At 40.7% G+C, this 15,633-nt stretch overlaps 1 protein-coding gene across 5 annotated transcripts in view; it reads right to left on the minus strand.

Annotated features, from left to right (window-relative positions):
- Positions 1-11,597, minus strand: part of map2k5 (mitogen-activated protein kinase kinase 5) — a 63,346-nt gene extending 51,749 nt beyond the window's left edge. For 3 of the 5 annotated variants that reach the window (XM_078792864.1, XM_078792860.1, XM_078792854.1), the window contains exons 1-5: positions 11,117-11,596; positions 10,972-11,020; positions 10,771-10,838; positions 4,654-4,723; positions 3,111-3,151 (exon numbers count right to left, since the gene is read on the minus strand). In XM_078792864.1, coding sequence (XP_078648990.1) covers positions 3,111-3,151; positions 4,654-4,723; positions 10,771-10,838; positions 10,972-11,020; positions 11,117-11,242 — 354 coding nt within the window. In that variant the 5' untranslated portion in view covers positions 11,243-11,596. Of the gene's footprint in view, positions 1-3,110; positions 3,152-4,653; positions 4,724-10,770; positions 10,839-10,971; positions 11,021-11,116 lie in introns of all 5 variants that reach the window. The other 2 variants (XM_078792855.1, XM_078792859.1) reach the window with 2 other exon arrangements.
- Positions 11,598-15,633: the final 4,036 nt, after the last annotated feature.

Consider the following 15,633-nt stretch of genomic DNA (forward strand, 5'->3'; position numbering starts at 1 on the left):
AGGGAGGAAGTAAGGGAGGAAGGAAGGAAGGAAAGAAGGAAGGAAGGAAAAGAAGGAAGAAAAGAAGGAAGGAAGGAAAAGAAGGAAGGAAAGAAGGAAAGAAAGAAGGAAAGCAGGAAGGAAGGAAAGAAAGAAGGAAGGAAGGAAAGAAGGAAGGAAGGAAGGAAAGAAGGATGGTAAGAAGGAAGGAAAAAAGGATGGTAAGAAGGAAGGAAAAAAGGATGGTAGGAAGGAAGGAAAGAAGGAAGGAAGGAGAGATGGAAGGAAGGAAAGACTGAAAGAAGGAAAGAAGGAAGGAAAGAAGGAAGGAAGGAAGGAAGGAATGAAGGAAGGAAAACAGGATGGTAGGAAGGAAGGAAAGAAGGAATGAAAGAAGGAAGGAAGGAAGGAAGGAAGGAAGGGAGGAAGGAAGGAAGGAAGGAAGGAAGGAAGGAAGGAAAGAAGGAAGGAAAGAAGGAGAGATGGAAGGAAAGAAGGAAGGAGAGATGGAGAGAAGGAAGGAAGGAGAGATGGAGAGAAGGAAGGAGAGATGGAGAGAAGGAAGGAGAGATGGAGAGAAGGAAGGAAGGAGAGATGGAGAGAAGGAAGGAAGGAGAGATGGAGAGAAGGAAGGAAGGAGAGATGGAGAGAAGGAAGGAAGGAGAGATGGAGAGAAGGAAGGAAGGAGAGATGGAGAGAAGGAAGGAAGGAGAGATGGAGAGAAGGAAGGAAGGAAGGAAGGAAGTAAGGAAGTAAGTAAGTAAGTAAGTAAGTAAGGAAGGAAGGAAGGAAGAAAGGAAGGAAGGAATACAAGATCCAAGATACCTCAATCGGATTGGGGAAAGGAATATTCCACCCCTGGGAATCCCATTATATGTTGATTGTGATTGGCACTTTTCTTTGGGAATGAGGTTCCATTCTTTCCGTTTGAGCAAATAAAGCGAATGCAATTGGAATATTTGAGTCCATGTGTACGCGGCTATTGTTTAGTCGCACGGCATGAAAGAATAGTCAAGACTTTGTTAGGGGGAATAGAAAATGACTCTTCTAATTGAGGTCAAAGGGCAAGTGTGTTGGGTCTCCTAAAGCGAAGAGATTGTCTCTTTAATTAGTGCCCAGGAAGATCTCATTTAAACGGCACCCGGGACTCCCCTCAGCCTATTACTTTGATATTAACATAGCAGAAAAGGGGGTGAAAGATTACCAAAGGGTTTTTGGAAAACATCTTCCTGTCATAACAGAGCCTTGACTCCGGGAGTTGAGTCGTCGGAGTTCCACAGAGGATAAGATAAACACAGGATTCCAAGTGATATGGGGGGGGATTTTATTGATGAATTTGAAAAAACGGGAATGGAATATTGAGGGTTTTCTGGCGTACGTATGAAAATGTTTTAAACCTTGATCATCATCATCACATATCATCATTGATTCGTGGTGATTAGCTGCACGAAAGAAAGAAAGAAAGAAAGAAAGAAAGAAAGGAAGCAAGGAAGCAAGGAAGGAAGGAAGGAACTTTTATTGCAAATGTTGCTCCAAAATCGGAAGAGTGTCTGAAGCTGTTAACGTAAGTGTATATGTGAGAAAGAATAATGTAACATAGTATGCATGTCTGAAATAAATTAAGAAAAGAAAGAAAAGAAAGAAAGGAAGGAACAAAGAAAGGAAGAAAGGAAGAAAGAGGGGAAGAAAGGGAGGAAGAAAGAGAGGAAGGGAGGGAGGAAGAAAGAAAGGAAGGAAGAAAAGAAGGAAGGAAGGAAGAAAAGAAGGAAGAAAGGAAGGAAGAAAGGAAGGAAGAAAAGAAGGAAGAAAAGAAGAAAAGAAGGAAGAAAAGAAGGAAGAAAGGAAGGAAGGAAGAAAAGAAGGAAGAAAGGAAGGAAGAAAGGAAGGAAGAAAAGAAGGAAGAAAAGAAGAAAAGAAGGAAGAAAAGAAGGAAGAAAGGAAGGGAGAAAAGAAGGGAGAAAGGAAGGGAGAAAGGGAAAAGGAAGGAAGAAAGGGAAAAGGAAGGAAGAAAGGGAGAAAGGAAGGAAGAAAGGGAGAAAGGAAGGAAGAAAGGGAGAAAGGAAGGAAGAAAGGGAGAAAGGAAGGAAGGAAGAAAGGAACAAAGGAAGGAAGAAAGGAACAAAGGAAGGAAGAAAGGGAGAAAGGAAGGAAGAAAGGGAGAAAGGAAGGAAGAAAGGGAGAAAGGAAGGAAGAAAGGGAGAAAGGAAGGAAGAAAGGGGGAAAGGAAGGAAGAAAGGGGGAAAGGAAGGAAGAAAGGGAGGAAGGGAGAAAGGAAGGAAGAAAGGAAGAAAGGAAGAAAGGAAGAAAGGGAGAAAGGGAGAAAGGGAGAAAGGGAGAAAGGGAGAAAGGGAGAAAGGGAGAAAGGGAGAAAGGGAGAAAGGGAGAAAGGGAGAAAGGGAGAAAGGGAGAAAGGGAGAAAGGGAGAAAGGAAGGAAGGAAGGAAGGAAGGAAGGAATCTAATCTAATCTAATCTAATCTAATCTAATCTATTCATTACAACAGTAACTTTTATTGCAAATGTTGCTCCAAAATCGGAGTGTCTGAAGCCGTGTCGAAAATGTCCAAACATTTTCCACTAAGGGCCACATACTGAAAAAAAACATGCGATGTAAGGGTTATTAATGTCCGTCTTTCGTTCCCATTTTTGCTGTTTTTTAAATATATATATATTTTTTATAAATATTTCAGCCCTAATTTTTTTATGTTATTTTTAACTCATTTCTGTATTTCAATTCTTTAAAATGATCACTTTAAAATGAAAAAAAAAAAATAAAAAAAGTCATAAATAAATAAGAAATATCTGAGAGCCATATGCAGTCATGCGGGCCGCAGGTTCTCTACCTCGTGATGTATAAAAATGATCACAACACTCCACTAAACTCTCAAACGAATGGTCCTTCCCTAAGGAAAAACCCCACCCACAGCTGTACAGTATACCAAATCTTTCCACAGAAACACAGACAAGTGGCGGAATAGTACGAGTGTGACAGAGGGAAGAGTCCTGACTGCAATTGACATTTCAATAAGTGGAACACAGTATCACCGATCCATTCCCTTCCAGACCCCCCCCCCCCCCCGCCCCCCCTGCTCATTCTGTGTAAGGCAGCTGAAACAATTATTGAGATAGGTACCTTCAGGCCATGTATGTTCCGGATCCCTGGAGTCTTGCCGGCTGAAACGGTAATTGACTAGATTGAAGAACACATCGCTGGGCCATTTACAAATGCATCGCTTCACTTTTATAAAAGGGAAAAAAAAAATGAAATGAGGGTTACTTTGAAATTAGCTAAAGACAAGAAGAAGATTGAGCTGCTGGCCTCTTGAGAGTGAGGGTGGCGTGTGTGGGAAGGAAAACTCTAGCGGTGAGAAAATACATTTTCTTTGTCATGTGACAATGAATCAGGTATGAATTGAAAGGCACTAAAAATGAGCACCTTTATTTCCATTCCGTTATGGTGATTCATGTACTGCACATCACCTATTTGGGTTAACCTTCCTCTTGTGTTAGATTTCTGGTATCATCTCTTAGGTTTTGACCCATGTATTAAATCAGCTATAAAATACACTAAAAATAATAAGTTACCATCAAATTTACTTCTCATGTCTTGGTTACCTTTTTAGGCTTCCTCATCCATGAAAATGTTGCTTTTAATAATTTTGGTGTGGGCATGTAGGCCTTTTTTTGTCACTATACCCCTCAATTTGTATTTCCAAAAATGAAAAAAATTAACCTCAAAAAAATCATATTAATAAATGTAATTATTTTTTTACCTGGCTATTACTGAGAGCTACAGAATATATCTCTTAAATCAATTAGTTTTATTTATTTTCTCATTTTAATCACTAAAGAAACATCTATGGTGTTCGGGTGAATTTTGACCCATAATATATTAATGTCAAGAAAAGGTAGAAAAAGTTATTGTTTTCAGGAACAGAACTTTAGTATTTATATTATTATAAAATAATAATATAATAATAATAATATAAGTAAAGAAAAATACTGTTGCATTGGTTAAAGTCATTTAAAGTCTAACTCTAAACACCTAAAAATGTTAAAACAAAACACATTTAGTCGCCAATAATTATAGTTTAACATGCACAAAACAATAATACTATCATAATAAAATAATAATATAAGAATAAAAACATAATGACTTGACAATCAAACATTTACAGTAAAGAAAAATACGGTGGTGCCTTGGTTAAAGTCATTTAAAGTCCAACTCTAACCAAAGCGGACTCTAACCAAAGCAACTGTTTCAATAGAAAATCATGTAAATGCAATTAATCCATTCTAGACACCTAAAAATGTTAACACAAAACACATTTAGTCGCCAATAATTATAGTTTAACATGCACAAAACAATAATACTATCATAATAAAATAATAATATAAGAATAAAAACAATGACTGGACAATCAAACATTTACAGTAAAGAAAAATACGGTGGTGCCTTGGTTAAAGTCATTTAAAGTCCAACTCTAACCAAAGCGGACTCTAAAATGTAAAACGGGTCGGTGCCGACCCTAACACAAGAGGAGCGTTAAACAGAGGCCAGCGTGTGTGTACCGTATCCATCTTTATAGATACAAGATGCCCTACTGATAAACACTCATAAATCCCATGTGCATTTCATAAATTTGCATTGATGATGAATTGCAAGCTCTCCATACCTCGTGGAAATATCTGAAGAGGATCTGGCAGCTGGCCATTCATGCGCTGTTCATTCATTGTGCTGCAGTACTGAAGGAGAAAAATAAAGTCATTGGTACAAGAAATTCAACGTCATAACACTGCATACGTATTAATCCATTATCCAATTAATCAACAACTATTTTGGTATTCGATTATTTGTGTTTTGATTTGGAAAATAACAGAAATATGCTCTGATTTCAGCCTCTCAAATGTGAATACCGTGAAATTCCGGCGTATAAGCCGCTACTTTATTCTTAAACTTTGAACCCTTTAGCTCAGGGGTCTCAAACACGCGGCCCGCGGGCCAAATGTGGCCCGCAGGACACTAGTTTGAGGCCCCCGCCTTGATATGAAAGTTTAATGTTAGTGCGGCCCGCGCAAGTTTGATATGGATGCTGTATGGTATCATGTACCCAGAAATAATTACGTTTGATTAATGTTCATGTTAAAGGTTAAATAACTGTTAATAGTTATCCTCCCTATCTGTGTGGAAGTGGTACGTTTTTGGCTATTTAAGTTGAAAGGAAATAACTTGGAGGCTACCGTTTAGGTCGCTAGCTCTCTAGTTTGCGAGTTAGCATGTGTCTCAAGACCCTGGAGTTGCGCAATATGTTGTAAATAAAAAGAGTATAAATGTGACTATAGTCGTGTTTTGGCATGTCTACAGGGCTCTAATAATGCTTTGTTCATTTTAATCCATTCTAGACACCTACAAATGTTAACACAAAACACATTTAGTAGCCAATAATTATAGTTTAACATGCACAAAACAATAATACTATCATCATAAAATAATAATATAATAATAAAACATAATGACTGGACAAACATTTACGGTAAAGAAAAATACGGTGGTGCCTTGGTTAAAGTCATTTAAAGTCCAACTCTAACCAAAGCGGACTCTAACCAAAATCATGTAAATGCAATTAATCCATTCTAGACACCTAAAAATGTTAACACAAAACACATTTAGTCGCCAATAATTATAGTTTAACATGCACAAAACAATAATACTATCATAATAAAATAATAATAAAACATAATGACTGGACAATCAAACATTTACGATAAAGAAAAATACAGTGGTGCCTTGGTTAAAGTCATTTAAAGTCCAACTCTAACCAAAGCGGACTCAAACCAAAGCAAGTGTTTCAATAGAAAATCATGTAAATGCAATTAATCCATTCTAGACACCTAAAAATGTTAACACAAAACACATTTAGTAGCCAATAATTATAGTTTAACATGCACAAAACAATAATACTATCATAATAATATAATAATAAAACATAATGACTGGACAATCAATACGGTGGTGCCTTGGTTAAAGGCATTTAAAGTCCAACTCTAACCAAAGCAAGTGTTTCAATAGAAAATCATGTAAATGCAATTAATCCATTCATACCAACATAGCAGAGGTGCGCTAAAACTCCAGTGAATCCAATTACAACATCATAAAACTGGGAAGTACTCGTTGCGGTGGATTAAAAAATATGTTAAAAAAAACTGCTCAATGGGCAACCAAAGTGTGAGCATGCTGTGTTGAAATCTGTCGCCGATGAGGACTAATGCCCCCGTGGGCTTGTTCTGAAGGAGTGTAGCATTAACCCTTTTCTCCTCCAGGTCAACAGCTCACCAAACACTCGTATCCTACAGGACTAACACGTGTACACGCACTCGGGAGCCTCTCAGACGCTTGCCAAGCCAATGCAATAATTGATGTTTCAGTTACCCAAACCATCTGTTTAACTGTGTTTTTGTTGAGCATATGTGTGTGTGTGTGTGTCTGCGTTTCCTTCCTTTGGTTGGAGGCTTCAAATCAACAACAATTAACACCGTGACCTTGCCGCAGTTAAAGTTGCGAATATGTTGAAATTGGTGTAGTTTTTATGTACATGTGTTAATTGCATCTTTTGATTGAGAATCCACTGTGAAGCGCCGAGTCATTCCACAGATATGTAAATGCGCGCTCTCCCTTTGCGGGGGGTGGGTGGAGGGAAGGATGGAGGACGGCGGGCCCGCTCGGGATGGGGACGGATCAGAGTGGCTACCCAAGTGGCACAGCTGTTATTAAAAGGCCTATTTATCACTGTCACATCCCTACTTGCTTCTAGCTCCGTGCTGACGCCCTCCGGCATTCTCGCTCGTCCACTCCTGAACAATGGGCCTAATACCAAAAACATGTTGTACGTGTTGGGGGTGGTGGGGGGGGGGCGGGCTTTACGTACCTTTAATTTTCCGCTCAGCTAGCTTATTGATTAAGGCAGCAATTACCGCCAAATCTGTGGAAGGTGTGTTATTAAAAGACATTCTCCATTGTTGGCCAATAACTAAACTGTGTCCGATCCCAAATACAATCGCTCAGCCTAAAGGGACAAGAGCAGTGCCGGGGTCTCATCATCATTAGCAGGCAGCGGGGGTGATGGGAGTGAGAATGGTGGAATTAGAGCCATTACCTCCAGGGGGAGCTGATTGAGGAACAGATGAGGTCACATGTTTTTTTTTTTAGCACCTGACGGAGGCCAGTCTTTAACTTTGAACGGGGGCATCCGTCTTTCAGCACGTCAAATAATGTTAAGGGATGCCTGCAAGACTGGTGGCTCTCACAGGAGCATGTAGCAATCAGTGTTCTCAACGATGGGGGGGGGGGGGGCGAGGGGGGGTTACTTTCAACAACTGACGTCCTTCCGCACACCGATCTTAATTAACTGCACAATTTCAGCATTCGTTTTTATTCAGCGAGAAGAAGGAGGCGCTTTCTTTGCTGGGAGACGGTAAAGAAAAATATGGTGGTGCCTCGGTTAAAGTCATTTAAAGTCCAACTCTAACCAAAGCGGACTCTAACCAAAGCAAGTGTTTCAATCGAAAATCATGTAAATGCAATTAATCCATTCTAGACACCTAAAAATGTTAACACAAAACCCATTTAGTAGCCAATAATTATAGTTTAACATGCACAAAACAATAATACTATCATAATAAAATAATAATATAATAATAAAACATAATGATTGGACAATCAAACATTTACGGTAAAGAAAAATACGGTGGTGCCTTGGTTAAAGTCATTTAAAGTCCAACTCTAACCAAAGCGGACTCTAACCAAAATCATGTAAATGCAATTAATCCATTCTAGACACCTAAAAATGTTAACACAAAACAAATTTAGTAGCCAATAATTATAGTTTAACATGCACAAAACAATAATACTATCATAATAAAATAATAATATAATAATAAAACATAATGACTGGACAATCAAACATTTACGGTAAAGAAAAATACGGTGGTGCCTTGGTTAAAGTCATTTAAAGTCCAACTCTAACCAAAGCGGACTCTAACCAAAATCATGTAAATGCAATTAATCCATTCTAGACACCTAAAAATGTTAACACAAAACACATTTAGTAGCCAATAATTATAGTTTAACATGCACAAAACAATAATACTATCATAATAAAATAATAATATAATAATAAAACATAATGACTGGACAATCAAACATTTACGGTAAAGAAAAATACGGTGGTGCCTTGGTTAAAGTCATTTAAAGTCCAACTCTAACCAAAGCGGACTCTAACCAAAATCATGTAAATGCAATTAATCCATTCTAGACACCTAAAAATGTTAACACAAAACACATTTAGTAGCCAATAATTATAGTTTAACATGCACAAAACAATAATACTATTATAATAAAATAATAATATAATAATAAAACATAATGACTGGACAATCAAACATTTACGGTAAAGAAAAATACGGTGGTGCCTTGGTTAAAGTCATTTAAAGTCCAACTCTAACCAAAGCGGACTCTAACCAAAATCATGTAAATGCAATTAATCCATTCTAGACACCTAAAAATGTTAACACAAAACACATTTAGTAGCCAATAATTATAGTTTAACATGCACAAAACAATAATACTATCATAATAAAATAATAATATAATAATAAAACATAATGACTGGACAATCAAACATTTACGGTAAAGAAAAATACGGTGGTGCCTTGGTTAAAGTCATTTAAAGTCCAACTCTAACCAAAGCGGACTCTAACCAAAGCGAGTGTGTCAATAGAAAATCATGTAAATGCAATTAATCCATTCTACAACAGAAGACATTGGCATGATAGACGTGGAGCAAAACAAAAGAAATTCTGCCTGTGGCTGCCCCCAGAATTCGGAGTTGATGGGGGGTAAAAGACTTGTACAGATGAACATAGATTTGGAGCAATTCTGTAGCCCGGGGGGAGGGGGGGGGGCTGCTTCTTAATGAGGCAAAACTTTAAGTACTGAATAATAAATAATCAAAATCGACAGCCATTTATCTGTCAGTGTGGGCCCCCGTAGAAATACCGCATCACACACCATTACACCGACTGTCCGTGTCGTGAACACTAACTACTGCGGAGTGGGATATTGTGTGCGAGTGTGTTTGTTGTTGTGTATCGAAGGAGGCATATAGCAAGGTGTAGCATAGGAACGCTAACTTTCCAAATTAAAAAAAAACAACATGGCGGCATTCTAATATGTAGCGTTACCTTTGGCTAGTGGCCTGAGAGGCATTGTGAGCGAGTGTGTGCTGAAGCTAGTTGCTAGCCGCCTCAAAATATTACAACTTTGAAAAAATAAGGTATATTTTCCAGCTATTTCAACTACGTTCTTGTAAATTAGTTCTCATAATTATGAAGTTATTCCCATAATATTTTGACTTTAGTGCCGTAACTCCAAAAAATTTGTTTGTTTTTCATAATATTTTGACTTTAAACGTGTTTAAAAAATATTTTTTTTATTCAATACCATCCATTTTTCAAAAGCCATCCCTCTGGGTACCGGTAATTTTTGCAGATTTTGACTGATTTTTCAAGGCACACAGATTACTGTGTCCAAGGGCTATTAAATAGGGATGTTATACCAAAACAAAAGATCAGACTCACCTTTCATCAGGAAAAAAAGTTTCTTTCTACCTTTTTCCGTTCTTTAGTAATCAGCAAAAATATCAAAATATCAGTTCTCAACAAAAAAGCGAGAAAAAAAATGCTTTTTGTGAAAAGATACATATAACATTTTCATTTCCTGCCACACCATATAATTAGAACACCATATTCCTGGTGCAAGGCATGCTGGGTAGCTTAGTGTACTCGCTCTACCAACATTTTGCAATGTTTGCCGCGTTTTGGCTTGATCACAAAATATGCCGAGAAGGTGGTCCAGGAAGTAAACAAAGAAAAAAGGGAAGCTGGACTACCCAGCATGCCTTGTGGGTTCTTGTAAATAGCATAGTTTTGAATTATGTGTTATGTAGGGCTGCAACTAACAATCATTTTAATAACCGATTAATCAATATATTGTTTTTTCGACTGGGCGGCATGGTGGCAGACCTCACAGCTAGGAGACCACGGTTCAATTCCACTCTCGGCCATCTCTGTGTGGAGTTTGCATGTTCTCCCCGGTGCATGCGTGGGTTTTCTCCGGGTACTCCGGTTTCCTCCCACATTCCAAAAACATGCTAGGTTAATTAGCGACTCCAAGTTGTCCATAGGTATGAATGTGAGTGTGAATGGTTGTTTGTCTATATGTGCGCTGTGATTGGCTGGCCACCAGTCCAGGGTGTACCCCGCCTCATGCCTGAAGACAGCTGGGATAGGCTCCAGCACCCCCGCGACCCTCGTGAGGATGTTATATGTAGTATTGTGGACACTAGGCACTGGTAATATGACTATAGGGGTGTTATTTCACGTCGACAGAGCTCTTAATAGAAACATATTTGTTAATATTGAATTATTTGTATTTTATTAATGAATGAATGTTTTTTCGACTACCAAAATAGTAGGCTAATTGCAGCTAACTTATGCTTAGCGCATGGTTGTTGTTTATCACCTACGTACAAATAGTCACTGATTTATGGGATGCGTTTGAATTCCGTATGTCATTATGTTTATTGATTACTGATATACAGTATGGATGACCCCTCGGGCAAATTTTTTAACCCAATGTGGTGTCAAAATGTTGGCTCACACCTGGTTTACACTGTATACATATAAATAAGCTAACATAATGAAAGATAAGTGTAAATAATAAGGTGTGTACTTACATATGACAACATAGCTTTGAGCTCTTCGTCACTTCTTACGGTAATTCTGTCACCAACCTCATCCTCATCTGAAAAGACATTAAGACTGTATCATTTCAGGGTATGGTATGGAATGTTATTAAGAATTAATTAAAAAAAAAACATAATGTGGTAGCAACGTCTGTTGCAACACAAACTTTGGTCAACTCTGAATATACTTACATTCAAAAGCAGTGACAGTAGCTTCAGGCATAACATCTCTGATAGCGATCTATGGAATATTTGATACATTTAATAAGACGTAAGAAAATACACTTATAATACAGAACTACAGTATATGTGATGCTATGCTAGCATGACAACTTGCCAGTAAGTCACTGAAGTTTAGCAGCGATGGAGAGTCGACGGAAGAATCCATGTCCCCCAAAGGAGTTTTTATTCGGATCACTATTCCCTCGGTGTCCATTCTGAAGATGTTATTAAAGAAGAGCATTAGTATAAAGACGAGAAAATGCGCTTCATAACAGCACCTGCCGAAGCTAACGAGATCACTTCCGGTGGTGGCTTGCTAACACATGCTAGCATTCTGTTCAGTCCATACACTTCTTGGAAGTGACTTCAAGGCTGACAGGATCGTAACAGCAACTGTACGGAAGTCAGAATCACGCCATTGCTTTAGAAAAAGTGAAACTCGTGTAATAAACTCGTATTAGTAAAGTATACCCGTGAGACCGGGGTTGTTTAGCTCATGGATGTTAAGGGAAGGAAGTCATAAGTGTGGCAGCAGTAGCACACACAGAACATCCGGTCAGTTCTTTTCAAAATAAAAGCTAAAACCACCGTTCCGCTTTCTCAAACAGAAAAATAATTTCAATATAATTGAACTTGAAACCCATTATGAGCACATATTATTTTTTTAAATTAGTATTTTCGTAAATACTGTACAAATGTTATTTATTTATCTTATAAGCGGGAGGCTAAAAGGCTTAAATAGTTTAATGCAAATTGATTAGATGCATATTCTATTTGTATGTCTTGGATGTAAAAATGCAATAATGACATTTACGTGGTAATCAATCACTCAAATCAAATTCAATGAAATTCAAGTCATTTGAAAAACTAGATCAAATAAGATATTAAATAATAAGTATGCATTATATCCATTATAGGTTTCACTTTTTAATCTCCTAGCACCTAACTGGTGCGTTCAAGGACCGCTGAACATAGTGGAAAATAACAAAATCGCAGTGGATTTGTGCCATGGTATACCTTAAAACTTATAAAACTTATAACCAGTTGTTTATATGAAAAAAAAACATTTCTAAAGCCTTGGGACTCCAGCAAACCACAGTGAGAGCCATGGCATGTCCGTCTCAGCCATGGCATGTCTGTCTCAGCCATGGCTAGTCTGTCACAGCCATGGCATGTCGGTCACAGCCAAGTCATTTGAAAAACTAGATCAAATAAGATATTAAATAATAAGCATGCATTATATCCATTATAGGTTTCAATTTTTAATCTCCTAGCACCTAACTGGTGCGTTCAAGGACCGCTGAACATAGTGGAAAATCGCAAAATCGCAGTGGATTTGTGCCATGGTATACCTTAAAACTTATAAAACTTATAACCGGCCATCTATATGAATAAAAAAACATTTCTAAAGCCTTGGGACTCCAGCAAACCACAGTGAGAGCCATTATTCACAAATGGTGAAAACGTGGAAACGTGGTGAAATTTTTGGAAGGTGTGCGTCCCATTACATCTGGCGTAAAAATAACGCCGCATGACAGAAAAATAACATCATAGCAACAGTAAAATATGGTGGTGGTAGTGTGATGGTCTGGGGCTGTTTGGAGTCCTGCTATGTACATAGTGTACTATATCCTGAATTATACATTAAACAGTGTTTTGTCCTCAGGGGGATGACTAAACATCTTGATTGTTAACTGTACATATTTTGGAGCCAACTTTGGAAATAAATCATACATTTTGCGACGTACCCGTGCTAACGTTTGGGGCAAAGGTCCATTGATTTTTATCTAATGCAAAAATGATAGCATGCCTGGAGTAAGACAAGGCAAGCTATCAAGTCCTCTGATTAGTGCCTCCACAAGCAGTGCCCTCTGATGAAAAGCAGAGGATCTATACGCCCCATTTGTCAAACATGCTCTCCCAGGGTTTGACGCAGGCCCTTCTGCTTTTCGGGGCAAGCGGAATGAAGCCCAGTCAGCAATCTACATTATCAGAAATCAAACTCCTGACTTAGCTTGGAGGAGAAAGGGGGAACAGGAAGGCCAGCGTTCAGTGTCTGGTAATTAAAAGTCATTTTATCAGAGTTTCTCTCTTGCTACATAGCGGAAGGAGAGGAGAAAACTAAGTGGTTGCAGCCATGGCATGTCTGTCGCAGCCATGGCATGTCCGTAACAGCCATGGCATGTCCGTCTCAGCCATAGCATGACCGTCGCAGCCATGGCATGTCTGTCTAAGCCATGGCATGTCCGTCTCAGCCATGGCATGTCCGTCTGAGCCATGGCATGTCCGTCTAAGCCATGGCATGTCCGTCTTAGCCATGGCATGTCCGTCTCAGCCATGGCATGTCCGTCTCAGCCATGGCATGTCCGTCGCAGCCATGGCATGTCCGTCTCAGCCATGGCATGTCCGTCGCAGCCATGGCATGTCCGTCTCAGCCATGGCATGACTGTTGCAGCCATGGCATGTCCGTCTAAGCCATGGCATGTTCGTCTTAGCCATGGCATGTCCGTCTCAGCCATGGCATGTCCGTCTCAGCCATGGCATGTCCGTCTCAGCCATGGCATGTCCGTCTCAGCCATGGCATGTCCGTCGCAGCCATGGCATGTCCGTCGCAGCCATGGCATGTCCGTCACAGCCATGGCATGTCCGTCTTAGCCATGGCATGTCTGTCTCAGCCATGGCTAGTCTGTTACAGCCATGCCTAGTCTGTCACAGCCATGGCATGTCCGTCACAGCCATGGCATGTCCGTCACAGCCATGGCATGTCCGTCACAGCCATGGCATGTCCGTCTCAGCCATGGCAAGCTCGTCTGAGCCATGGCATGTCCGTCACAGCCATGGCATGTCTGTCACAGCCATGGCATGTCCGTCACAGCCATGGCATGTCCATCTTAGCCATGGCATGTCCGTCTCAGCCATGGCATGTCTTTCGCAGCCATGGTATGTCTTTCGCAGCCATGGCATGTCCGTCTTAGCCATGGCATGTCCGTCTCAGCCATGGCATGTCCATAGGAGACCCCTTATCAGCCTTATGATCGTTGATGATCATTTCATTAGTTGCGTTGTTTTGCTCATCGATTCCCAGCGAGCCAAAGTCAGCGTTGTGGTCTTTGAGTGTAATGCTGATGTAGGACATCTTGAAACACCGTTGGTCTGCTGGTTTTAAGCACTGATTGCTCTTCCAGTTATTGACAGCGGCATCAATCCGCCGTGTCCCTCAACATAAATATTAATTATTCAAAAGTCAGAACACCCACGCTTGTGGTTACTTACCTGAACAGGCCAAAGAAGGACGGAACGTGTCACCGATTAGCAGCAGGAAGAAGAACTTGAAGAAGAACAGGCACTCCAGGGGGGGTCCAAGTCCAAACTCTGTGGTCCAGATGTGAACCCCTTTCTACTAAAATGGAGACGTGTCTGCTCAGCCTTGAAGCCTTGAAGTTGTTTATTGACGCTGTTGGGAGTCGCGGCTCAGATCGATACCATCTCCCTCAGATGGGCCTTCAGCACGCAGGCTCCAAATTGAGGTCAGGGTACGTGGAGGGTTATGGCACGCCGTCAGCCATGAATCGCCGCGGTTGCTGCCGTCATTTGTTACGCCTTCCTGTAAAAGTTCATCTCAAAGTTGACATGTGATGAACTGGGGTGGTTGGAATGATTTGAAGGCATCGTTCCAAGGACCATTTACAGCTCCTTTTCTGCTCCGGTTAAGAGAATAAATGTCATAAATATTTACTTACCAGTGGGGGGGAGAGGGGGGGTGAATTGATAGTTCCCATAGTAATAATAACAAACTAAATATTTTGTAGTAAGAGCCCTGCAGTCATGAAATAACACCCCTATAGTCATATTACCATGCCTAGTGTCCACACACAAGTCCGTCACAGCCATGGCATGTCGGTCTCAGCCATGGCATGTCCGTCTCAGCCATGACATGTCCGTCTGAGGCATGGCATGTCTGTCTCAGCCATGGCATGTCTGTCTGAGCCATGGCATGTCTGTCTCAGCCATGGCTAGTTTGTCACAGCCATGGCATGTCCGTCTCAGCCATGGCATGTCCGTCACAGCCATGGCATGTCCGTCTTAGCCATGGCATGTCTGTCTGAGCCATGGCATGTCTGTCTCAGCCATGGCTAGTCTGTCACAGCCATGGCATGTCCGTCACAGCCATGGCATGTCCGTCACAGCCATGGCATGTCCGTCTCAGCCATGGCATGTCCGTCTTAGCCATGGCATGTCTGTCTGAGCCATGGCATGTCTGTCTCAGCCATGGCTAGTCTGTCACAGCCATGGCATGTCCGTCACAGCCATGGCATGTCCGTCACAGCCATGGCATGTCCGTCACAGCCATGGCATGTCCGTCTTAGCCATGGCATGTCTGTCTGAGCCATGGCATGTCTGTCTCAGCCATGGCTAGTCTGTCACAGCCATGGCATGTCCGTCACAGCCATGGCATGTCCGTCACAGCCATGGCATGTCCGTCTGAGCCATGGCATGTCTGTCTCAGCCATGGTTAGTCTGTCACAGCCATGGCATGTCCGTCTCAGCCATGGCATGTCCGTCTCAGCCATGGCATGACTGTCTGAGCCATGGCATGTCCGTCACAGCCATGGCATGTCTGTCTCAGCCATG

The sequence above is a fragment of the Doryrhamphus excisus genome, linkage group LG1 (genome assembly GCF_037039965.1).
Source record: "Doryrhamphus excisus strain RoL-2023G ecotype Guam linkage group LG1, RoL_Dexc_Guam_v1.1, whole genome shotgun sequence".
NCBI lineage: Eukaryota > Metazoa > Chordata > Actinopteri > Syngnathiformes > Syngnathidae > Doryrhamphus > Doryrhamphus excisus.